This window comes from Coprinopsis cinerea, assembly GCF_000182895.1.
Source record: "Coprinopsis cinerea okayama7#130 chromosome 8 map unlocalized cont3.8, whole genome shotgun sequence".
Classification (NCBI taxonomy): domain Eukaryota; kingdom Fungi; phylum Basidiomycota; class Agaricomycetes; order Agaricales; family Psathyrellaceae; genus Coprinopsis; species Coprinopsis cinerea.
Genome location: NW_003307537.1, coordinates 429,101 through 451,370, shown reverse-complemented (window position 1 = coordinate 451,370; position 22,270 = coordinate 429,101). Strand labels below are relative to the sequence as shown.

The 22,270-nt window shown below is 50.7% G+C and overlaps 8 protein-coding genes across 8 annotated transcripts; 5 read left to right on the top strand and 3 right to left on the bottom strand.

Moving 5' to 3' along the window:
• Nucleotides 1-434: 434 nt before the first annotated feature.
• On the top strand, nucleotides 435-2,998 carry CC1G_08027 (614/534 cytochrome P450; the record flags this gene model as incomplete). The annotated part of the gene is made up of 14 exons (XM_001835466.2): nucleotides 435-526; nucleotides 595-713; nucleotides 775-809; nucleotides 871-930; nucleotides 1,001-1,141; nucleotides 1,213-1,329; nucleotides 1,387-1,414; nucleotides 1,469-1,647; nucleotides 1,704-1,839; nucleotides 1,894-1,928; nucleotides 1,985-2,095; nucleotides 2,147-2,184; nucleotides 2,743-2,889; nucleotides 2,959-2,998. 14 exons carry the CDS (start codon nucleotides 435-437, stop codon nucleotides 2,996-2,998), a joined length of 1,278 nt encoding a protein of 425 aa, XP_001835518.2.
• An 873-nt stretch (nucleotides 2,999-3,871) lies between these two features.
• CC1G_14956 (614/534 cytochrome P450) lies at nucleotides 3,872-6,178 on the top strand (the record flags this gene model as incomplete). Its single annotated transcript, XM_002910579.1, has 13 exons — nucleotides 3,872-3,960; nucleotides 4,042-4,160; nucleotides 4,222-4,331; nucleotides 4,375-4,515; nucleotides 4,573-4,689; nucleotides 4,744-4,771; nucleotides 4,828-5,006; nucleotides 5,064-5,202; nucleotides 5,254-5,288; nucleotides 5,337-5,447; nucleotides 5,678-5,810; nucleotides 5,862-5,973; nucleotides 6,028-6,178. 13 exons carry the CDS (start codon nucleotides 3,872-3,874, stop codon nucleotides 6,176-6,178), a joined length of 1,464 nt encoding a protein of 487 aa, XP_002910625.1.
• Nucleotides 6,179-6,717: 539 nt separating this feature from the next.
• CC1G_14955 (614/534 cytochrome P450) lies at nucleotides 6,718-9,090 on the top strand (the record flags this gene model as incomplete). Its single annotated transcript, XM_002910578.1, has 10 exons — nucleotides 6,718-6,768; nucleotides 7,198-7,530; nucleotides 7,595-7,622; nucleotides 7,696-7,886; nucleotides 7,981-8,113; nucleotides 8,174-8,208; nucleotides 8,269-8,379; nucleotides 8,517-8,688; nucleotides 8,737-8,884; nucleotides 8,940-9,090. 10 exons carry the CDS (start codon nucleotides 6,718-6,720, stop codon nucleotides 9,088-9,090), a joined length of 1,353 nt encoding a protein of 450 aa, XP_002910624.1.
• A 1,102-nt stretch (nucleotides 9,091-10,192) lies between these two features.
• Nucleotides 10,193-12,390, top strand: CC1G_08025 (hypothetical protein; the record flags this gene model as incomplete). Its single annotated transcript, XM_001835464.1, has 10 exons — nucleotides 10,193-10,419; nucleotides 10,469-10,521; nucleotides 10,573-10,901; nucleotides 10,955-11,062; nucleotides 11,117-11,289; nucleotides 11,347-11,461; nucleotides 11,517-11,663; nucleotides 11,717-11,862; nucleotides 11,917-12,065; nucleotides 12,125-12,390. The coding sequence occupies 10 exons, from the start codon at nucleotides 10,193-10,195 to the stop codon at nucleotides 12,388-12,390; spliced, it is 1,713 nt and encodes a 570-aa protein (XP_001835516.1).
• A 223-nt stretch (nucleotides 12,391-12,613) lies between these two features.
• Nucleotides 12,614-14,374, bottom strand: CC1G_08024 (hypothetical protein; the record flags this gene model as incomplete). Its single annotated transcript, XM_001835463.1, has 5 exons — nucleotides 12,614-13,076; nucleotides 13,249-13,423; nucleotides 13,507-13,738; nucleotides 13,814-14,159; nucleotides 14,229-14,374. 5 exons carry the CDS (start codon nucleotides 14,372-14,374, stop codon nucleotides 12,614-12,616), a joined length of 1,362 nt encoding a protein of 453 aa, XP_001835515.1.
• A 550-nt stretch (nucleotides 14,375-14,924) lies between these two features.
• Nucleotides 14,925-16,157, top strand: CC1G_08023 (S-adenosylmethionine transporter; the record flags this gene model as incomplete). Its single annotated transcript, XM_001835462.1, has 6 exons — nucleotides 14,925-14,966; nucleotides 15,027-15,183; nucleotides 15,258-15,361; nucleotides 15,457-15,621; nucleotides 15,686-15,871; nucleotides 15,984-16,157. The coding sequence occupies 6 exons, from the start codon at nucleotides 14,925-14,927 to the stop codon at nucleotides 16,155-16,157; spliced, it is 828 nt and encodes a 275-aa protein (XP_001835514.1).
• A 345-nt stretch (nucleotides 16,158-16,502) lies between these two features.
• On the bottom strand, nucleotides 16,503-18,143 carry CC1G_08022 (hypothetical protein; the record flags this gene model as incomplete). The annotated part of the gene is made up of 4 exons (XM_001835461.2): nucleotides 16,503-16,586; nucleotides 16,640-16,727; nucleotides 16,785-17,004; nucleotides 17,054-18,143. 4 exons carry the CDS (start codon nucleotides 18,141-18,143, stop codon nucleotides 16,503-16,505), a joined length of 1,482 nt encoding a protein of 493 aa, XP_001835513.2.
• Nucleotides 18,144-18,537: 394 nt separating this feature from the next.
• CC1G_08021 (hypothetical protein) lies at nucleotides 18,538-21,127 on the bottom strand (the record flags this gene model as incomplete). The annotated part of the gene is made up of 9 exons (XM_001835460.2): nucleotides 18,538-18,609; nucleotides 18,666-18,733; nucleotides 18,809-18,865; nucleotides 18,933-19,093; nucleotides 19,151-19,295; nucleotides 19,352-20,225; nucleotides 20,288-20,580; nucleotides 20,644-20,732; nucleotides 20,802-21,127. 9 exons carry the CDS (start codon nucleotides 21,125-21,127, stop codon nucleotides 18,538-18,540), a joined length of 2,085 nt encoding a protein of 694 aa, XP_001835512.2.
• Between the last annotated feature and the right edge of the window lie 1,143 nt (nucleotides 21,128-22,270).

The window sequence follows — 22,270 nt, the reverse complement described above, 5'->3', positions numbered from 1 at the left end:
CTCAAGCGCTCATGGGCGGCCGTCATAAACCGAAGACTCTGGTTGAACGTCGAAGCATTTGAACACTCAACTTTGACGAACAATGCTCTTTCATCAAGGATAAAATGATGGATTTCCCTCAGATTGCCCTTGTGCTTGTGCTCTTACTACATATCCGCGTTTTGATCTCATTTTGCCTCCGTGGTAGGCTCTGATGCCACTGTACGGACACCTGAAACTGATATCACTGCACAGGAATCCAGCGCTCATCAACGCCAACGTAAACAAACTTGTGATTCGCTTTCGATCTGATACATATGAGCGCTCAGGAAATGTAGCGCTCCCACCTCACTTTTCCTTTTCACTCCTTTCCCTTACTTACTCGAGCTTCGTGCTCATCGTCCTCGTCGCCGTCGCCATCGCCGCGCTCGACCTGTCCGAAGACTCCTTCCACGATGCAGTCCATAGCTCTCCTGCTGGTCTCGTTTGGTCTGGTGGTGGTTCTTCAGAAGGTGATAGCCTTTTGGAAGGCTATGAAGACTGTCAAGTAAGCGCTCTAAACTTGGACTTCTTGTTCGCGTTTGTGAATGCTGACGCACTGTTTACTCTACCCAGCTTCCACCCAGGACCTCGTCGAGCAGTATCTCTGACGGGTACCATGGGTAGCGCGGTACTTCCACCCTGGCCAGGTCTTGCAGCTGGCTTGAACCACTTGTACAAAGCAAAGATGAAGCGTATGTCGTTCGAGTCGGAAAGCTTGTTAAAGGGGTGGAACTCATTGGGGCTGTTCAACAGTGTTCAACTATTACGGATGGGACGCCTATGCAGAGGTACGTGTTTATCACCTTCGCGAGCATTGAAACACATCCTCATTGGCGTTTGTGGTCTCAGGTGTCCTGGTTCGGAAAACCCACCGTCACCTACGTCCTCGCCGACGCCGGCGCTCTCAAAGTCAGTTGAGCTACTTCCATTTTGATTATGTAGCGTGTTCCGAACTTAGACTACTTGATTTACCTTACAGGAAGTCACGTCCAATCGCCAACGATTCCAGAAACCTACGGAGATTTACAGTGTGTTGAATGTGTATGGGGAGAATGTTTTGATGGTTGAAGGAGAGAAGTGGAAGAAGTATAAGAAGTTGACTATTCCGGCTTTTACGGATGTGAGTGTTCATTTGGTTCGAGGAGCTGAGGATTAGTAGCATGGTGTTCTGATGACTCCCTTGGTTTCTAGAGAAATAATAGGCTTGTTTGGTCGGAGACGATTCGGCTTGTGTTGGAGTTGTTTGAAGATGTGTGGGGGGACAAAAAGACGATTGAGGTTAATAACTTTCTGGACATTACTCTGCCGGTGCGTACCAATTCAGATCTAGGTGCTGGCCTTTCGTTGACACGTAGACTTACATAGATTACTCTCTTCGTGTTCAGCGGTGCTGGTAAGTATCTGCTATTCTCAAAACGAAAACAGGAGGAATTCAATGTGCCTTTAGGCTTGGGTAACCATATGTCATGGAAAGACGAAGAGATTCCAAAAGGCCACAAGCTCTCTTTCAAACATGCGTTGCACCGCGCGTCGTCGGACCTCATCATCAAGGCCGCCGTCCCCAGCTGGGCCATGGGCTTAACCGCGCGTCTGCGGGAATCGCGACTTGCGTTTGAGGAGCTTGGAGTGAGTTTCGCGTTCTTCGTCATTGCGAAGAGTTGAGGCTGACGTTCCCTTTGAAGGATTATATGAATGAGATGCTTCAGGAACGACTTGTCTCGAGGAATTCTGAAAGACACGATTTGTTCAGTTTGCTTATGGCTTCGAGTATGGAGGATGCGAAGGATGGGGAGAGGCTTGATCGTAGCGAGATCCTTGGTGCGTTTGGTTTGGGATGGTAGGAGTGAGGAGTTGCTGAATGGTTTTTGACAGGAAATGCTTTTATTTTCCTCATTGCTGGGCATGAAGTAAGGACACCCGCTCTCTGGATGGCGCGATGAGTGTATACTGACTTTGATTATAGACGACAGCAAATACGCTATGTTTCGCTTTCGCTCTACTCGCACTTTACCAGGATGAACAGGAGCGCTTGTATGAGCATGTCTGTTCGGTTCTGACGGATAAGCGGATCCCTGTACGTCCCTCTGATGCTCCATTGTGTTTACTTGCTCATAATGCACCCTAGACGTATGCGGATATGCCTCTCTTGACTCGATGCCTAGCGTAAGTTCGCGTCTCAATCAAGGTGGTACTAATGCGCTGAATATTGGCCTCAAGTGTCTTCTACGAAGCCCTTCGACTCTTCCCTCCAGTGGGTATTAGCTGGAGCCTCTGCGAGGATCCCGTACTTACACCTTTCATAGGTACCTGGAATTCCAAAACTAGCCTCGGAGGATACGTCGTTGGTTATTGGCAACCAGTTTGGCGAGAGTACGACTGTCCCAGTGCCAAAGGGAACGTATTTGACTATCTCGGTCCCTGGAATCCATCATAATCGTGAGTGCGAGCGTCACTCCTTGGTGTAGGGAGAAGGGCTAACACACTGGTCTGGCTTGTAGCACGGTATTGGAAAGATCCTGAAGAATTCCGACCTGACCGATTTTTGGGTGATTGGCCGAGGGATGCATTCCTGCCTTTTGGTGCTGGTAAGCGATATCGTCTTTTCGTCTCGTCGCACCGCTCATAGGCCATACATAGGTCCCCGAGCATGTTCTGGACGAAAGTAAGCTGACCACACCAACTCAGCCTGACCCCAGCCATTTACTTACGCTCGTCTTTTAGATTCACCGAAACCGAAGGAATAGCCGTTCTCGCATTGATGGTCTCAAAGTACAAAGTGTCGATTAAGGAGGAGCCGCAGTTTGCTTCGGAGACTTTTGAGCAGCGGAAAGCTAGGGTTTTGAATACTAAGCTTGATATTACTCTCGGGTGCGTACTTCATCTCTGGTTTTCGTCTTGGTGAGAGACTGAACTGAATGCGGGGTTTATTTTTTGCAGGCCTGTCCGTGTACCGCTTGTGTTTACGAGGAGGGATTAAGTTAAGAGATGGTATTTATGTCATAAACTAATTTTTGTATCTCTATACCTTGAATGAGCTATGAGTGACGAGTTGGAGCTGCTTTCGCGGTCGCTACCGGCCCCTATTCGTAGGAGTGGAAAATGCCGAGCCTGTGATGCGAACATTTGATGCGCTACACGCCCGATGCGAACTTGAACCCACACCATCCCGCCCTCTTCTTTCCACCGTCAACGTCCCTCTCAAGCTCCAATCGAATCATTTTTCCAACCTTTACTATCCAGGTGGCAGGAACGGCAGTGTGAATGATGGAAACGACGGCAACTGGTGCATGGTCTCGATTCGATTCGGTGCTTTGGAGACGGTGACGGGGTTCATTGGGATTATGATGGGTACGCGATGAGTTCAATGGAGACCAGTGCTCCGGTCTTCCTGTCCCGAATTACCGCTTAGTGCGTATTCATCTCTAGCCCATGACTTTGATGGGCAAACATGGAAGAAGGAAACCATCGAACTTTCAATGTCTCTTGGATTCCGGAGTCGAGCAAGCCGTGACTGGCACCGTTGGGCAACACACAGCAGCGTTCGGACTGATTGCCGTGATACAACCCACCATTTCTGGACTTAAAACACCCACGAAACAAACGACCTGAAGACACCGTTGTTGGCCAGCAAAGGACATCTCTCGACTGAGATTGTATTGATTTGTCAATTCGCTCACGTCAAACGGGCGCCGCGAGTCCCACTCACTTTCCTTCCATTGCTCCAAGGGTCTCACACCTATCACCAACCTAAGTCGGGCATAAAGCGACCGTGTATTCGACTCGTCAAGGTGCTTCGCTGTATCGACGCTTGTTTTTCACTCTCTCCACCACCACTTGGTCGTTGTTGACCATGGACCCGCTTCTCCTACCCGCCCTTGGATTCGTGCTGCTTGTTGTACAGAGAATTGTGGCGTTTTGGAAGTCGCTTAGATCTATTGGGTGCGTCTAATTCATTCGTCTTCGTCCCGCCGGACCGTTGGCTAACGCCTAATGGGCGATTCCGCCTTTGCAATCGACAAGTCACCATGCAGGACCTCGAAGAGCCTTGACCTCATATGGCATTTGGGGCAGCGACATCCTCCCTCCCATCCCTGGAGTCGCAGCGGGACACAACCACTTGTTGCTGGATAAATTTAGGCGTGCGTCATATTCGCCCTCGATTGATCGCGAATAGACACTAAACATCGCTGTACATTGCAGAGTATGCTCGTTACGGATGGGACGCGTACGCGGAGGTCTCTTGGTTCGGCAAGTCGACCGTCGTCTATGTCCTAGCCGATGCTGCTGCTATCAAGGTTAGAGCAATTGAAGTGTGTCATGGGTGACGCAGGCTCATCCGAGATGCTTATCCAGGAAGTCGCCGCGTCGCGCACGCGGTTCCCCAAGCCTACCGAACACTATGAAGTTTTGGCGATCTATGGTCAGAATATCCTCACTGTCGAGGGAGATACATGGAAGAAGTATAAGAAGTTGGTGTCGCCTGCATTTGCGGACGTGAGTGTCTCAACTTGATCACACTTCCGTTCTGTGTGTTTCTGATAATTTCGTTAGCGTAGCAACAGGCTCGTGTGGTCAGAAACCGTTCGAATTCTCAGTGATCTATTCGAGGATGTATGGGGCGACAGGAAGTCCATCGAGATTGACCATTGCCTCGAGCTCACCATGCCAGTAAGTTCGGCGGTCTGTGCACTTGGATTCTGGCATTTAACGCGACTTGTATAGATTACCCTTTACGTTCTCGGTGGTGCCGGTTTGTAGCCTTTCTCCGTTGGCCTAGATTATGCACTCACTTTGGGCGATGTATAGGGTTCGGAAGCCGAATGACTTGGAAGGAGGATACCGTTCGACCAGGGCATCAGCTCTCCTTCAAGGAAGCAACGCACAGCGTCTCGAAGAATCTTATGTTCAACATTGCCGTGCCCAAATGGGCCCTCCCACTCACCAAACGAGGAAGGGACACTCAGATGGCTTTCGCTGAATTGGGAGTGAGTAGCTTAGTTTTCATTTGTGAGGAGACAACTGATGATAGTGCACCTGTTTAGCTTTATATGAACGAGATGCTTCAAGAGCGGTTGTCCTCCCCCAACTCGGACAGAGATGATTTGTTCAGTTTGTTGCTTGCTTCGAGCACAGGAGACTTCAAGGACGACTCTGAGAAACTTACGCATACCGAGATCCTTGGTAAGTACTTGTGCGTCTTACCCTTCCCATCGCGGTATTCATCCATCCCAGGGAACACGTTCATCTTCTTGATTGCTGGCCACGAGGTATGCATCTCCCACTTTTCCGATGGACTGAAGCTGAGATACAAGTAGACAACCGCCCACACGCTTTGCTTCGCGTTTGCTCTGTTGGCACTCTATCCAGACGAGCAGGAGAAACTTTACAAGCACATCAAGTCGGTTCTTACTGATGATGAGCCACCTGTAAGTTCTACAATCACAGTGCAATCCGGGACTTACCTGACTCGTGATTCAAGACGTATGAAGATATGAATCGCTTGACGCATTCCATGGCGTAAGTGGCGACTTTGTGGCAGCGTCCGCGTGGTATACTCATCCCAGAATAGCGTCTTCTATGAAACCCTACGCTTCTTCCCACCTGTAGGCGCCAGGTTTCTTTCCCCTTTATCACAGCAAGCTAATCTCGTTTTCAGGTGACTGGAATCCCCAAATACTCTGCAGAGGATACCACTTTGGAGATTGGTAACCAAAATGGCGAGACGAAGACTATTCCTATTCCCAAGGGCACCTACCTCACCATCGATGCTGTTGGATTGCACCATAACCGTAAGTCGTTTCGCAGAGTCTTCAACTCATTTCTAACATACGTTCATTCAGCTCGCTATTGGAAGAACCCCGAGGAGTTTAGGCCTGAGCGGTTCTTGGGTGACTGGCCGCGCGACGCGTTTGTTCCGTTCAGCGTTGGTGCACGGGCGTGCATTGGTCGAAAGTCAGCCTTCCCATTGCTATCTTTCTTTCAAAAATCCGCTGACGTTTGTTGCAGGTTCGCGGAAACTGAAGCGGTGGCGGTCATCACTATGCTCGTGTCCAAGTACAAGATTACGATCAAGGAAGAGCCAGAGTTTGCTTCTGAGACATTTGAGCAGAGGAAGGAGAGGATTTTGAAGAATTATTCTGGGGTTACTGTGACGTGAGTGGTTTTTGTCGCCGTTCTCCGTTCGGGATTGAGGAAGCTGATTGGCGTTCGTTTGGGCAGGCCTGTTCGAGTACCGCTTGTTTTTACCAGGAGAGATTGAGCTTGGTTGAGAGTGTAGTTTGGTTTTATGCCAATACCGATGCGATTCTGTTTCCTTTATTTAGGAGTCTGCATCGAACCCTGGACACGTTCATGCTGCGGTTATGGATCAGACGCCGCCGACTGCCAGGGATTGATAACGCTGAGGACCCACACAAGCACACGGCTGATCATCTGCTTGCCACGATAAGTTTAGACTCGGACGTGCCGTGGCGGACGAAGAAGACTCCACTATTGTTCCGACATACAGGATCAGGTATACTGTCAGTGTATAACACCCGAGCAGGGCATCCATATAAACATCGCGTTTTTGAATGAATGGTGTTACGAAAAGGGTTGGTTGCCCTCCCTTCGTTCATTCTGCCCCTTGTTCGGCTAGCCAGGCAGAGAGTAGGCTTCTCGAACGCGTCGCAGGCGGATTTGCTTTGCACGACAGACATGCCGCCGAGTCCTGTGTACCTCGTCGCGACGTCTTTGGTTGCGATTTGGGTGTGTCGGAGGGTTGTGTCGTTTTGGAGAGCTTTGGGGTCGATTCAGTGCGTATGGCTTTTCGGTTCGGGTTACATATAACTGCAACTTGCGCGACTAATGATGTGGGCGCTTATTTTGTGCGCGACGGATGTACTAGTTCCCATCCTGGTCCTCGCCGGGCGTTTTCGTTGCAGGGTGTGATTGGACATATTGTTCTCCCTTCTATTCCTGGTGTTGCGGCAGGGTGGAATCACTTTTTTAAGGATAAATATAAATGTGAGTGGGGATTTTGTGGGATTTTGTGCGTGGGGGAGTGGATGGAGTCTGATTGGGATTGTTGTTAGTGTTCGAGTATTATGGATGGGATGCTTACGCTGAGGTACGTACCACTACCGCACCACTCCCCCAACGTCTTAACACTCTTCCTCCTCCTTCCTCGCTCATTAGGTCTCCTACCTCGAAGGCCCCAAAATAAGCTACGCCATCGCCGACGCCAGTGCTTCCAAAGAAATCCTCTCCTCCCGCTCCCGATTCCCCAAACCCGTTGAGCTCTACGACAAGTTGGAGATTTATGGACCTAGTGTTGTGACTACTGAGGATGAGGAGTGGAGGAAGTATAGGAGGTTGGTGGCTCCGGGTTTTACGGATAGGAATAATAGGTTTGTGTGGAGGGAGAGTGTGAGGGTTGTGAGGGAGTTGGTTGGGGATGTGTGGGGGTGGAAGGAGGATGGGGGAGGGCAGAGGGTGGTAGTTGAGCATTGTAATGAGATTACGTTGGCGGTGAGTAGGATCTTGTTAGGACGGGGTGGTGAAGTACTGACTCTTCTGATGGGGTGTATTTCAGATCGCGCTTTCGGTACTTGGTTCTGCTGGTTCGTACGTCTCACACCTTACCCTCTCCACTCCTCATCCCCCACTCTGACCATATTCGATTTCGGACTATAGTATTTGGAGCCAAGACATCGTGGAACCAGGAAAACGAAGTTGCCGGTGGAGGGCATAAGCTTACGTTCAAGAAAGCGATACATGATGCGTGCGGGAATATTATGATGAAAGCTGCTATACCGGATTGGCTCTTGGGGATGGGGGTTAGTGAGAGGTTGGAGGGGATTCGGGTGTCGTTTGAGGAAGTTGGGGTGAGTTTCGAGTGTCATCTGCCACAAACTTGGAGTATTTGGGATTGCGTGTCGTTCGTGAATCGCTTGCTGACTTTGGGGGTTATGCTGGTAGGTGTATATGAAGGAGATGCTTCGTGAGCGAGTCGAGTCGGGGGATATGGACCGGGATGATCTCTTTAGTATTCTGTTGAAGAATACGAGGGGGGAGGTGAAGAGTGAGACATTGGATGATGTGGAGCTGTTTGGTAAGTTTATTCGAGTTGTGTTGAGGTGTAGTCAGTTTATCGAGTTCTTCTTTTCTTTAGGGAATATTTTCATTCTGTTGGTTGCTGGACATGAGGTGAGCGTTGCTTGAATTGGCGCAGGATAGTGGGAGTTCTGATTGGGAGGCTGCGACTAGACGACTGCGCATGCGCTGTGTTTTGCGTTTGCGCTGCTGGCTTTGTATCAGGATGAGCAGGAGGCGCTGTATGAGCATATCAAGTCTGTTCTGCCCGATGGGAGGGATCCGGTGAGTTATACATGTCAGACTTCATCTTTGTCTTGCTGACAGAGACCGGTCAGACGTACGACGACATGCCTCTTCTAACACATTCCATGGCGTAAACTTTCTCCAAATCTCCATGTGTAGTTTTTACTGATATACAGGATAGTGTCTTCAACGAAGCCCTCCGCCTCTTCCCACCCGTCCCATGGGTCCCCAAATACGCCGCCGAAGACACCACTTTGGTCATTGGAAATCCAAAAGGAGAAACTAAAACGATCGCGATACCAAAGGGGACTAATTTGTCTGTTGATATGGCTGGTCTTCACTACAATCGTGAGTCGACAAACAATACTTTTTCCTTTCTGCAAGTTGGGTGGTTAGTGCTAATTTATGTAACTGGTGTCGTTGGGGATGCAGCGCGGTACTGGAAAGATCCGCATGCGTTCAAACCGGAGCGATTTTTGGGTGAATGGGATAAAGACGCGTTTATTCCGTTTAGTGCTGGGGCTCGGGCGTGTCTTGGTCGAAAGTGAGTATCTACCATCGACTATATTCTCTTCTTAACACTCCCTGGTGGTGATAAGATTCTCCGAAACGGAAGCCGTAGCAGTCATTACGATGCTCATCCAGAAATACAAGGTGACGGTTCTGGAGGAACCTCAGTTCGCTTCGGAGACGTTTGAGCAGAGGAAGGAGAGGGTGCTTGCTACCACTGGTGGTGTAACGCTGACGTGAGTGTTTTGGTTTCGCTTTTTTCATGTTGGAAGGAGGTTTGATGGTTGGCGAATTTCAGGCCTGTTCGTGTGCCTCTTGTATTTACTCGAAGAGATTGATGTAGTCTAGCACCCATCTTTTATGGGAATGGATGTTGTATTTTTGGACTCACGGGTTTCGTGCATTTCGATGGCCTTGGAGGCGCACGCTTGGGGAGCATTGAAGGCAGATCGTCGTTAAACAAAACCAAACATCGCATCCTCGGTACTTACAACGCGATTCGCGATCGTCCCTTTTTTCCTTCGCCTCTCATCTCTGCTCGCAGTGCCTTTCTTTGACCTCGAAGTCAAGTTTTCTTTGCCCGCCGTTGACCAAGATGGGAGAAACGACGTCCTAGACCAAGAGCAACAGGGCGACCGTTGCATCACATGCATTTCGCTATGCCTTTTTCGATGGAATTGAAGTGAGGTAAGAATGCATCTTGTGGCGCTGTGCAACGGAACTAACTCAAAGCTCGCGCAGATTTGGAGGTCCTTCACGACCACGCCGTGACTGCAACCCCACACAACGCTGCATTGAGAATGAGCTCAACTGGCCAAGGCGCGTCATGATGGACATAGGGGCCGGCTTTCCCAATCCAAGAGCGCGTCGTCACGGAGGATTGATGGTTTCCAAGACGCGCCAAGCCTTTCTCGGCTAAAATCTGCACCCGCGTCTGCTTTCCTTTAATTTCGATGGAAGGCGTTATACACATCCAGTTAGCGGTCGTGTGCCTCCTCGTACCTGGACGAAATACAGGTCCAAAGGCCGCTTTATATTCAAACGCTTCAAATTTCCCCTAGCAACTTTTTGCACCGACTTCAGCGGTATCTTTTTTCGGTGACGATCATCAGAAAGAAGCTTCATAGCCTCCGTTCGCCGGCGGGTTAAACCAATTGTCATGCAGGCCCTTGCTTCGTTTCTCACCTCCACCTTCCTGTCTCTCTCTCTTCCTCCCCCCTTCCTTTCATTCGTTTTCTCCTTTATTTTATTTTCTCGAGTGCTGTGCGCTTCGTATTGATTGATACGCAGTCGTTCATTGGAAACGTTATCATCTCCTGGTCGAGCCTACTTGATATCCAACATGGTCTTTAACGATGGCTCTCGCATTTGGACGACGACGGTTGTGATCTCTGTGCTGTGTCTCTGGCAGGTTTTGGCGCTTCCTTCGTCCTATTCCGGCTCAAGAGACGCAGTGGAGAAGAGAGATGGAGGATACGACTTGCCCATCCAAGTCAGGAGCATTCCGAGGAAGTTGTCGAGAAGAGGAGAAGTCAGCGGGTCTATTGGTTTGGGGAACAATGCAGATTTGTGAGTGTCATTTTGTTTATGGCCCGTAATTTTCCTGAACGAAACGCAGGCTTTACACAGTTCCAATGAGGATTGGCAATACGGTCGCACCTCTGCACATTGGTGCGTAGACGCCTTCACGTATCCCAGCTACATTCCCTCATTCCTTTACAGACACAGGGTCCAGTGACCTTTGGATTGCCTCTGACCGCTGCACCACCAATGCATGCGCCAATTCTCCCATTCCCCGCTACCCCCGTTCCTCCATGCGTTCAACCCAAACCGACGTCCAAATGTTCTACGGAGACTCCACCACTGGTACCTTTGCCTTTGGTGAAGTAGCGCTAGACACGGCCACGATTGCTGGCGTTGCGATGGTAGACCAGCCGTTCGGAGTGGTGAATGACACGGACAACCCTGTCGTGATGTTTGGGACCTCGGGAATCTTTGGTTTGGGATTTCCGAGTGGAAGCAAGGTACAGTCTGCTTTGACGAATACCAGGGTGCGTTTATCTCGTTACGAAACTGTAAGAACGACGTTCGATTTTCCTTGTAGACAGGATCTTTGTTCCCCACCGACGACCTGATTGCTGCAACCTACACCGACGGGCCATTGCTTTCTCGGATATCCATGACTGGCGAACTCCAGATGCCTATGTTCACTGTAAGTTTTCAGCTCCAATTGTGGAAGTCTAAATGTCTCATCCGCTCCACCCAGGTGACGCTCCAACGAAGCACGATCGATATCGAAGGCGAAGGTCTCCTCACGATTGGCCGACTCCCGCCCGGGATCGACAATTCGACGCTTACCTGGGTCCCCATCCGTCTCTACAATGCTACCGAAGGTGGAATGAGGCCTCCGAATTTTGCACCCAACGAGGTGTATCCATTGTAAGTGAAGCTGTTCGCATTGTTAGCTGAGGGCTGCTTCTGATTAATTAATTGCAGCCGCTGGGAGATCGACATTGACGGCGTTTATCTCAATGGTCGAAGACTTCCGGATTCTACTATTCCAGCTAGAAATGGGATGGACTCTAGGAGGAATTCGGCACTGCTTGATACGGTACGACGCCCGTTCTCTCCCTTTATGCTACCCGGCTAATTTCTGCCTCTTGTAGGGCAACTCGATCCTCAGAGGACCTGAAGACGTAGTGAACAACATCCTTACGACCGTTTCGCCCAATTTCGATCCCGACAATGCCAATTCCTTACCTTCGTTCCCCTGCCAAATTCCTCAGACCCTCGCCTTTGAGATTGGTGGCAAGGTAAAGTGGCATTCTAGGCGCGCTGTTGGAGCATGACTAACCACTCGATTTAGATGTTCCCCATTGACCCAAGAGACTTCATTGGCCAGATCGAACCCAACAACGCACGAGACTGCGTAGCTGATAACCTCGTTTCTACCGATGCGCCTACCATCTCGGCCTTGTATAGGTGGAGTCTTGGTGCCCCCTTCTTCCGATCGTGAGTCCTCGCCATCGTGTTCTCACTTGCATGGTCTAACCTCCGCGCTACCAGCAACCTTGTCGCGTTCCATTACGGCAACCTTACCCATCCCAGCGTCGACCCGCCGCGGATAGGCATTCTTTCGAACGTGCCCGATAACGCGAACGAGTTGCTCTTGCAAGCTGTCCGAGACGCGAGGAATAATGGAGGCAACTTTGAGCGTAAGCTTTCCTGTTTCCCTTTCTCTTTTTCCGATGCTGACAGCCACTTCCACTTCCAGAAACCCTCGAACTACCGCCAACAGGCCACGTCGAGACTGAAGTTCCACGGACGGTCACACGCATCCCACCAAGCGCGACAAGTGAAACCACGTATACCCTTGCTTTGAGTGCTACGGACATTGGGAATGGAGGACGAGTTCCTCAGGCTACTGGTGGGCCTACCACTGGATCTGAAAATTCTGGTGCTTCGTCGATTTCGAACTTTGTGGATAGCCAAAGGACCTTGTTTTCTTTCGTTGTGCTTTTGGCTCTTTGGAGTTTGTAGAGCGTCGGCCATCTGTCGTTTACTTTTTTTGTTTTTAGACCAAGTAGCAGATTTTTTTTTTTTTTTTTTTGTTTATCGCAATGGACGATTTATTTGGTTTCTTACTAGCGTTTGTTGCAAAGTTGACAACAGCAATCCACATGTTTGCATACTGAGTACATACGGATAACTTACACCATCATCACACCAAGATTCCCTACGCCTCCTCTTACCCTCTCCTTCCTCACGCCATAGGCCACTCCGCGAACTTGCCCTGGCTGAACCTAAAGAAACTGATATTCCCGGAATCGACGGCTGCGATGAGCACCATCTTTTTTCCTGATTTGAGAGCCATGAATGGGTTGGTTGGTCTCGGTTTGGAGGGTTGACTTGTAGTCGTAGCTTGAGGTGGAGGTGGGGGGAAGAACCACGGGAGGAGGCGTTGTGCGATTGAGAGCGTGGGTTTGTGCGAGGTTGAGGTTGTGGCTGTGGCTGTCGAATCCACACCCGGAGTTACTGAGCCCTTCGAATCCACACCCGGAGCTGAAGATCCCTTTGGAGAAGATGAACCAGGTTTAGACTTGAGCTTGGGCGGTTTACCCTGTAGGGGGTTGTACCGTTGTCGGGGGACTGGAGGTGGGAGTTCGGGTGAGATGTCGAATAGGTAGGTTAGTTCTTGGAGGGTGGGGATTGGTGTTGTTCGGGCGCTGAAGGGTGGGAGGTGAGGTATTAGTTGGTTAGTTGGTTTGGAGGCGGGATGTGCGTGCGGAGGGATTGGAGAAAAAGGAGAGTAAGATGGAAGATGGGAGAGAATGAAGCAGTAGGTATAAGAGAATAAAAAAGGCAGTGGTGATGAGCATGATGAAAAGAAAAACATACTTGACAACGACCATCTGGAAATCCGGTGGAGGGGGGTTACTCTTCTTGAATGGAGTAGAGGGTTTGTAGATGTTGTAGAAGATTTTGTAGGGGCTTGATGGGGGGAGTGCGGTAGTGTTTTTGAGGGGTACGCTATGTCCGGAGGGGATGAAGCGGAGGGAGCGGAAGATGTGGGCTGTAACACAGGGGGTTTGGGTCAGTATTTGCACTTCGTGGGATGGGGATGAAAGGGTTTGAAGAGAGGGTAGATAGACGCACTGTAGTTCTTGTCGTTCTTGCTGAGACAGCTAAAGTTGAGGGGGTGCCACCAGTTGAATCGTGTGAATAGGTTTGTGAAGGTGCGTAGGCATGTGGTGAAGAGGCGTCGGATCCGTTGGAGGATGGTGGGTTTTGACGATGTGAGGGTGAGGGGAGGTGGGACTGGGTAATAGGGTGTTGGAGGTTCCGTGCGGGTTACGACGTAGCCTAGTCTTCTAAGGTATGCAAAGACCTGCGTCTAATCGTCAGACTGCGTCCTCTGCACACCCCATAAAAGGCCGGAATAGACCGATAAATAAATACGCACCTGGAACTTCTCCAACGTCAAATCCTCCTTCCCAATCATCTCCGCATAAGCCTGTTGGACACTCATCGGTGCCCCAGCTACATTTTCGAGTTTTTCGTCTTGGGCTAGTTGGTCTTGCAGACCCTCTACCCATTTCCAGCAGAAGAGAGACCCGCGTTCGATTAGGTAGATGGCTTCTTCTGGGAGGAGTTCGAGGCGTTTGTGGACTTTTGGGGTACCACCGGTGGAGGTGGTGGGTATTGTGCGTGGTGCGGAATGGCCCATTGAGGAGAAGTGGATTCCGCGGTTGAGGGTTACTTCTGCGCGGGAGAGGGAGGGGTGCCAGATTGCGTAGCTTATGGCTTTGCTGGTGTTTTATTAAAATCAAAGGGAGTTAGGATTTTTAAGTGTAGATCAGGAATAGGGAACAGGGTACCTGGACGTCGTCCGTGTAGCTCGAAGCGTTTCGAACATGGCGTTGCGTGAACGGTCTAGGACGTGTTGTTGGAGGCTTGAAGCGTTGCCTACGCCTGCCCGTGGTTCGTACTCTTTTTCGCCGCGTTTGGGGATTACGGGGCGCATTGCTGCTGGTCTGCCGAGTCATATCATATCGCATCGACAGGTACAGAGAATATAGGCATCCCAGAGCGTGTATTAGGAAGTATAGATCCTATGAAATAAGTTTTTCAATGCACTTTAGAATGTATGAGAATGGGTTGGGGACGCACAGAAGTTTTGTCCAGTCGAGTCCGCCATCTTCGTCGTCGGAAGCTTGGTCGTTTTCTTCCGGTGGGAGCGTCGAGTCGTTTGGTTTGGGAATCGCTGGTGTGGCGTTTGGAAGTTCTAACGATTCGTCCATATCACTGGTGGTTTCTGGTCCCTGGTTGAAGAAAGTCTGAGATGATTGGATGGAAGAGAAGATGAAATCTGACTCTGGCGAGGTTCGAACCAAGCTCGAACGGCGCGCGCTCGGTTTCCGCGACCGTGTCGGCCGATCGCGTGATCCGAAGGACGCGGATATCCCAGGATCCTTTCTGTGACGCGACCGTCTTCCGAGTGAGCTCTTGACCAATCTCCACCACCTCCCCTCACTGCCGCCAGGCCCTACGACCCTAATTAAACCCTAACGAAAATGACAGAGAAGAAGCACCCGACGTTCCTGCAGTCCCTGGTGGTCAGTCCGACCTGCAAAACTCAACTTATGACCGGAATCTCACCGAGAATTTTTGGCTAGGCAGGTGGTGTAGCGGGAACGTCTGTAGACTTGCTGTTCTTCCCTATAGACACTATCAAAACGCGACTACAATCCTCTCAAGGGTTCCTAAAAGCTGGAGGATTCAAAGGGGTTTACAAGGGTGTTGGGAGCGTTGTGGTTGGGAGTGCACCGGGTGGTACGTCCGTTGACCACTTCTCGAGTCAGAGAACGACTTTATTGAATAATTTTGGTTTTTTTGGTTTGGGATAGCTGCGTTCTTCTTTGCGACTTATGATACGATGAAGAAGACGCTACCGCTGCAGGATAACCTGGCACCGCTGAACCACATGATAGCCGCGTCTACCGGCGAAGTTGTACGGAGTTCTACTTCGATTCTGTGTGGCCGTACAAGCTGAAGGGACTCCTTATTTTTCTCTTTTATTGGTGCCTATTGAATGGCCGTGTCCAGGCAGCGTGCTTGGTACGCGTTCCGACGGAGGTGGTCAAGACGCGGATGCAGACCTCTACGTATGGCGCGTTGGGTACTTCGTCGTGGGCGGCTGTGAAGCTGGTGTTGGCTCAGGAAGGGATCAAAGGGCTGTATAGAGGATACGGTATCACAGTCATGCGGGAGGTGCGTTTATTTAGCCTTCTCTCCCGGCCCCATCCTCGTACTGCGACTCACTTCCCCTTCCTAGATTCCATTCACATCAATCCAATTCCCCCTCTACGAATTCTTCAAATCGACGCTGTCCAGGAAACTGGATAAACAGCCGCTGCCAGCGTACGAAGCTGCGCTGTGCGGAAGCTTGGCTGGTGGGATTGCCGCGGCGCTTACAACGCCGCTGGACGTGCTCAAGACGCGAGTTATGCTTGATACCCGGGTACGTTTTTCTTCCCTCCCTCCTCGCCTCCTTCCTTCCTTTACGCCACCTCCTCTCCACCTCCTCCCACTGCCATGCTTTCTTCCTCGCTAACCTCAAATCAAACCCGCAGGACCCCTCAAAACGCCAACTCCCCTCAATCACAACCCGCCTACGGACAATATACACTACCGAAGGATGGAGAGCCCTGTTTTCTGGTGTCGTACCACGGACGCTTTGGATATCCGCTGGCGGTGCTGTGTTTTTGGGGATGTACGAGTTGGCGATTAACAACATGGTGGCTTGAGATGACTTTTCTCGGGAAGGGGAGATCTTGGGCACGGGGTGCGTCATTTTGCGTTCCGTGTGTATTGGGTGGTTTCGTTTAAATTCTTTTAGGGGATTGCTTGGCATTTAGATTATCCACAGTCTATAATAGAAACTGGGTTAGACCTTTTTCGTGGTGGAAGATTGAAGAGGGTTTCTAAACGCTCGGGATCGTGCTGCGCTACGTGCGTGGTCTGGAGACGAGCGACAAGCGCCCAGCAAGCGCCGGTACGTGGACTATGGCTCATCCGCTAATTGATTAATTTCCCAGAGCCTGAGTGAGTTATGAAGATTATTTCACGGCTACTCCACTAGGCAAGATACATTAACTTGCATCCCGAGCTTCGAGAGGGGTGTAAAAAGCTTCTGGAGATAGCCCAATGTCGCCCTTCTCTCCGTCTCTAGCTTCCTTTTCAACTCACAGCTCAGTTGTCCTCCGTCTTTTTCTTCAACTCTTCGGACCTCCACCCCAACTCTCTTGATCCACCCTCCCAATTGCAGCCCGATCATCTCCTTCAGCCTTGGCCATTCCAATAGGTCGGTGAGATCCCTTTCATCATGATCAGATCTAGACTGGCACGAGAATGAGCTCGAGGTTGCACAGTACTGAACGCGGATTCCGAGTTCTTGCAGACCGTTGAAGTCCCATTCAGTTAGACATTTGGTGATGTGCGTTAGGCGCTTTGAGAGGGTGGTTTTGACCTCGGCGGTGTGCGTCAAGTCGATGTCGAAGATGAGAGAGTGGAGGGAAGGTGGGAGTGTGAAGGTCGCGGAGTTGTTGAATCCGGGCGTTGCTGTTGAAAAAGAGATGCTAATCAGCTCTTCCTCTACAAAATATGTCGATGCAGTAATAAAACAATAAATACTCCGACTCACCAATGATAGAAGGAACGCATATCCGACTTGAAAGATCTACCACGAAGCACCGGAAGGAGGCTTGAGCGACGCGCATGATGTGGCTAGCCATTTCGTAGTCCCTCGGGTGAACACTGAAGTACCGCAGTTCTCGAAGGTGTGGGAGGGAGATCGTCGACCCTATCCTAACATTTCCCACTAGTACTGAGCCTTGGAGAAGAAGACTGCGGAACATGATTGGTGGGGTACGGCGCATGCCAGAGGTGCGCTCAAGGATGAGGGAGAGGGATTCAAGAGCCGTGTTGGCTGGTTGCTCGGGGTCAAGGTCAGAGTTTACATGCGAAGAGGAGTCGGCAGGTTGGAGGTTAACGTTGTCGACGATGATGGTTCCCTCTTCTATATGTAGGTGCTTCAAGCGGCAGAAGGTCGGGAGAGGGAGGATACCGTCCACATCAATGATCGATAAACTATCCAGCGGCATAGGAGAAAGAGCTTGGAACAGGGACGTAATGTCCACCTGCCCGATCGGGAGTAACCCATGAAACCGACTGCTGATAGAGAACGATCGCAGGAAAGTTAGGAGCTGGAGGAGGGGAATGAGGGCGCTGAACGCGGTGTTGAAGTAGTTTGGGACTGAGTCCAAGCCGGTGGATCCTTCGGATATCTCAGGCTGGGGGATGATGTAGTAGCTGCCACCAGCCTTGGGGCGTTGAATCTCTGGTGCGAGTGTGATGGAGAAGGAGGTGATGTGTGAGCGTAAGCGGTCCCCGCTATCCCCTTTCAGTGCATCCATGAGGCTTTGCAGAGGTCCTCTGTCCAGCGCAAACGCCTGCCCGTCCAAGTCGCTTGGCGGCGCACGGCTAGTCTCGTACGTCGCCCCTTCCTCGAACGATTGCGTTGTGCCCTTCCACTGAGACCTCGAGTAGAACGTAGGCTCCTTTCCTTTCGGGAATTGAAACACCAGTATGAACGCTGGGGCAGAGAACAGGTGTTTCTGGCATAAAGCGGTGAAAGCACTGTGCACAAGGGAGCAGTTCAAGAGGAAATCCCTGTCGGCGTGGTTGTATTCGGCGATGTGGTGCAGGAGTTCTGTGGGGAGAGAAGGCGACATGGGTGTAGTCGGAAGAGAAGATGAAAGGGAGAGAATGTCTTAAATTCGTTTGAGATTCAAGTTTGAACCAGGGATGCCGGGTTTAAGCGCCCAGTCTGCTCGTGTAAGCGCCGGTGCAGCACTTTGCATGGAAACAGGCGAAAAAGAGTGTAAGCGCCGGCTTACATCTCACCAAAGGGACTGGGGCATTTTAGCCATCCACAAGTACACGTGTCTTTCCCGTTTCCGAAGCCCTAATGACATCCAAAGTACAAAGTAGGTAATACCAGTCAAATTCTGCTCTGAACCCGCTCTCGGGCAATCAACTATTCAAAATCAATCCGCATATGCATACGTGGTTATCCATTGTCATATCCCCCCTGTTGCAAAGACAGACATCCTAATCTCGCAACAACTAAAACGCTTTTCCAACTTGTATGATGTGGTTCGGTGGCAGGCCTATAAATTCCGGATCGAGCGGTGATCCCTTCATCGTATCAATGTCAGAATCGAGCATTCAAATGGGATACACTCAAATCTTACACTTTCCGGCATGTTGGAAGGTTTAAACCTATTCCATAACGTCGGGAGGAGCGAGTTGGATAGAATTTCTAAGGAAGCGTTCAGTAACGTCAGTAAGTAGCTCAGTAGTACTGATGCAGGATTAAAGGACTTTGCATACTTACCAGGTTCGCTCGAATGGATGATAGCTCCGACGACGTGTAGGAGTCGCTCTTTAACGACTGGATTGGTGTCGTTCGACTCAATTAGACGCTCGAGGGTTACGCTAATTTCAAAGGTACAGAGAACCTCTCTGAAGTGGGGCGAACATCGCTGTAGCAAGATTGATAGCAGCTGCAAAAATAGCATTTTTCCAATGAGTTTTCCAGTACATCCTCTTCTGTGCCAGGGACCAGCTTGCCTGGATCGCGTATAGTACCTGGTGTATCGCCAGCGGAGCCTCCAGAGCTCTAACGAAAGGTGTTATCATTCGTGATTTCCATGTCCACAAATGAGAAGGAACGCACTCTGACTGCTCCAGATGTTTCTTGAGTTCTCTCGCCGCATCACGAGCCGTCTGCTCATTGCTATCGACTTGCTCGCAGAGTATTCGCACCAAATCGTGAGATTCTAGCTCGTTGTCGATCAGCGTCTTTATCAACCACGACAGAACTAATATGAAGTTATGGTTAGGCGAGTTGACATATGCAGCGGTTGAAAAGGCTCACCGACGACCCTCTCCCATTCTGACTCCTGATGCGGGACTTCGACCGGAAGCTGGCACTGCCCTGGGATACTCTCGTCGTCTCGAAGCGGCTCGAAGGCCGGTAACCCGTCCGATATTTCGGCGATGTTACTCTCCGTACAATTCCCTTCTTCACTGCCTTTGAATTTGTTACTCTCGAGCTCTCTCCAGAATTTAGTCAGCTCGCCCAAGCCAGAATGGTAAGAAGGGATCCTGCTGCCAGTCGGGGCTGTAGACTCGGAGGGAGGCCAGTCGGAGTACCCAGGGGGGCTGTCGTCGAAAGCCTCGTAAACCGTATCCATGGTGGACTTAGAAGAGGAGATGTGTGTGCTGCCCGAGTCCGCATCTTGGGAAGGCCCTTGAATATGGTCCTTCGCATATGGGGGAGACGCCTTGGCTCCGTTATCTTGAGCCATGTCGTCAAGAAAGTCTTCGTAGTCGACGACTAAAATGGGAGGAGGTCGCGGCTTCGGAATGGGGGGCAGTGGACGTTTAGGTGGAGTCGATGAACCCGCGCGGGGATGTTGGATCGTGGCGTCCATCGCAGAGTTACTTTGCTGCAGGCTACGCGGCTCCTCCTTTGCTACAAGGCTCGTGTCCATCTGGGAGCTCCCTTGGATATCGGCATTGCTCGATGAGCCATTAGGTTGTTCCACCTCAAGGTCCCTCCGTGTCAGGGACGAGGTTGCCTCCTGCTTCAAGCTCCTTTGTGCCAGCAACTCCGAAGCTCGTTGCTGAGACAGCTGGTGTTCGAGCTGATCAAGCGCCTCAGCCCGAGTTTCGAGTTCCTTCTCGCGTCGCCTCAGTCGATCTTCAAGTGACTCGAGTTCCTGTCGTTTGGCCCTCCATAGAGCTATCTGCTCCACCAGTTCGTCCACTTTATCCAGCTCGGTTGTGCCGTCTGGGCCAATTCCATTACACGAGCATTGGAGGCTGCTTCGTGGGCAGCCGCAACATCTGCCTCATCGGCTGGGTTGGCATATGTACGAAGGTCCTGTCGGGGAGGTACATAATCACGAGGGACGTCAGGAACGCCCCTGCGAACAGAACCTCCTCGCCTTGCACCTTCAGTGGCTGGGACAGCTTCACGGGAGAAGCTCTGCCAGGTGGTTGTGGAGCTCTCCGACGACGCGGTAGTGGACGAAAATGACGGAGTGTCCGAGGGTGGACGTCTTCGTTCATCATGTGTCCTTGGCCTTCGAGGGCCTTGGTCTAAAATACAGAAGTATACGTCAGTTACATATATACTAGATGAGTACTCCACATCTTCCTTACTGATTACAATCTTCACTCCACGGACAGCGCTGAATTCCCCACCATTTACGGCGAACCTAGCCGCACGAGAGAAAATGGCTTGATCTTGGCTATGGTGGTAAGAAAAATGTAAGTCAGCAATGTTGAGCTACGTGGACATTAAAACGATGTTGGATTACCGGTACTCGTTTAGATTAACAGTGTTTACCGGGGTTGAGCTCGACGCCACTGGACTGGCGGGGCGTGGAGAGCCATGTTCTGCACCTGGGTTGGCGGCACTGGATAAGCTGTGCTCTATCCCGTCAATATGGGAGGGGCTACTGCTGAGTGGGGAAGTTGGGGATGCGCGCTCTGCCCTTGGGCTAGTGGGGCTGGGAAAAACCCGTTCTGTCCTCGGAGTAGCAGGACTAGGAAAGCTCCGATCTGTCCTGCCACTAGGAGTGGAACCACCGCTAGTGGGGGGAGTTGGGAGTAGCATCAGCACGCGACGGCTACTAGAGGCCATTGAATCCACCCAGGTCGCAGGTAGCTGAAAAGCAGGTGGTAAGAGACCACAAGGGACGTAGAGAAGACTGAATTTCTTACTTATATGTTAGGTATCATTTCACAGCACTGCAGTTTTATCACACACCAAACCGCTGACAGGCGCTTAAGTTTAAAGTTCAGACAACCGGACATCAGAGGGGTGTGCTGCCGATTCACTGCTTGTACGCGCGCATTCAATTGCATTAGACCAAAAACGCGTGCTCGAGTTTGCAGTCTTATGTCTTCTCCAATTCTAAACTACATTACACATCACTCGATGACATCGAGCGTTGAACTGGGCTTCTCGGACGCTGGGACACGTGTACTAGTAACTAGCAGTAGTAATTACACCACCAGCGACGTGCGCAGGAGCTGGCACGTCCTTTTCTTGAGGTATAAGAGAGAAAGATAGACTTAGTTGGACCTTGGGACTCAAGTCTTGCTACAGTATTGAGCTAATAGCAATCTACTATTCACATTCAATCTTCACTCCTCACTCCATGTGGTGCCTTCATCAGCGGCGTAGCAGCTGTGGACCATATCAGGTACTAGGCCCGTTTCGTGACTGGGAAAACTCTCTCCCGCTTACGCGAAGGCGTTATGCTAATGTTATGCTATGTACTTGGGAAGACTACATGTTATTGATCGAATACACAGCAGTAACAACAGCATGGCTCGGACTGAAAGTCAAGGCCAAAGTTGCATAGGAGGTGATGAACTAATTTGGAAAGTGTTGATCCGCTTTCAGGGCCCGGGCCCGCGCTTTTCTCCGGCACAGTCGCGGTCGCGACACGTTCATGTTCTACATACTTTTGAACGCCCACCTCCTTCGGACCCCTCCATTTCCTGATCTGCAACTATAGAATCATCCAATTGTGAGTCTAGTGAAAAATATCATGGAATACAGCCCTCAGGTCGACTTCCGTGGCCGTATTTCAATTCAAAGAGGAATGGACGATGCAATGCCGGATTCCCCAAGGATTCCCTTGATCTCATGGACGCAAAGATAGCCAGCCTGATGAAGCAAGAAACAGAACTAGAGCAACAGTTGGGTTTGTTGAGAAGCCATATTCGGGAACAGCAACTACGAAGAAACGACTTTGTCCCAATCTGCCGACTCCCG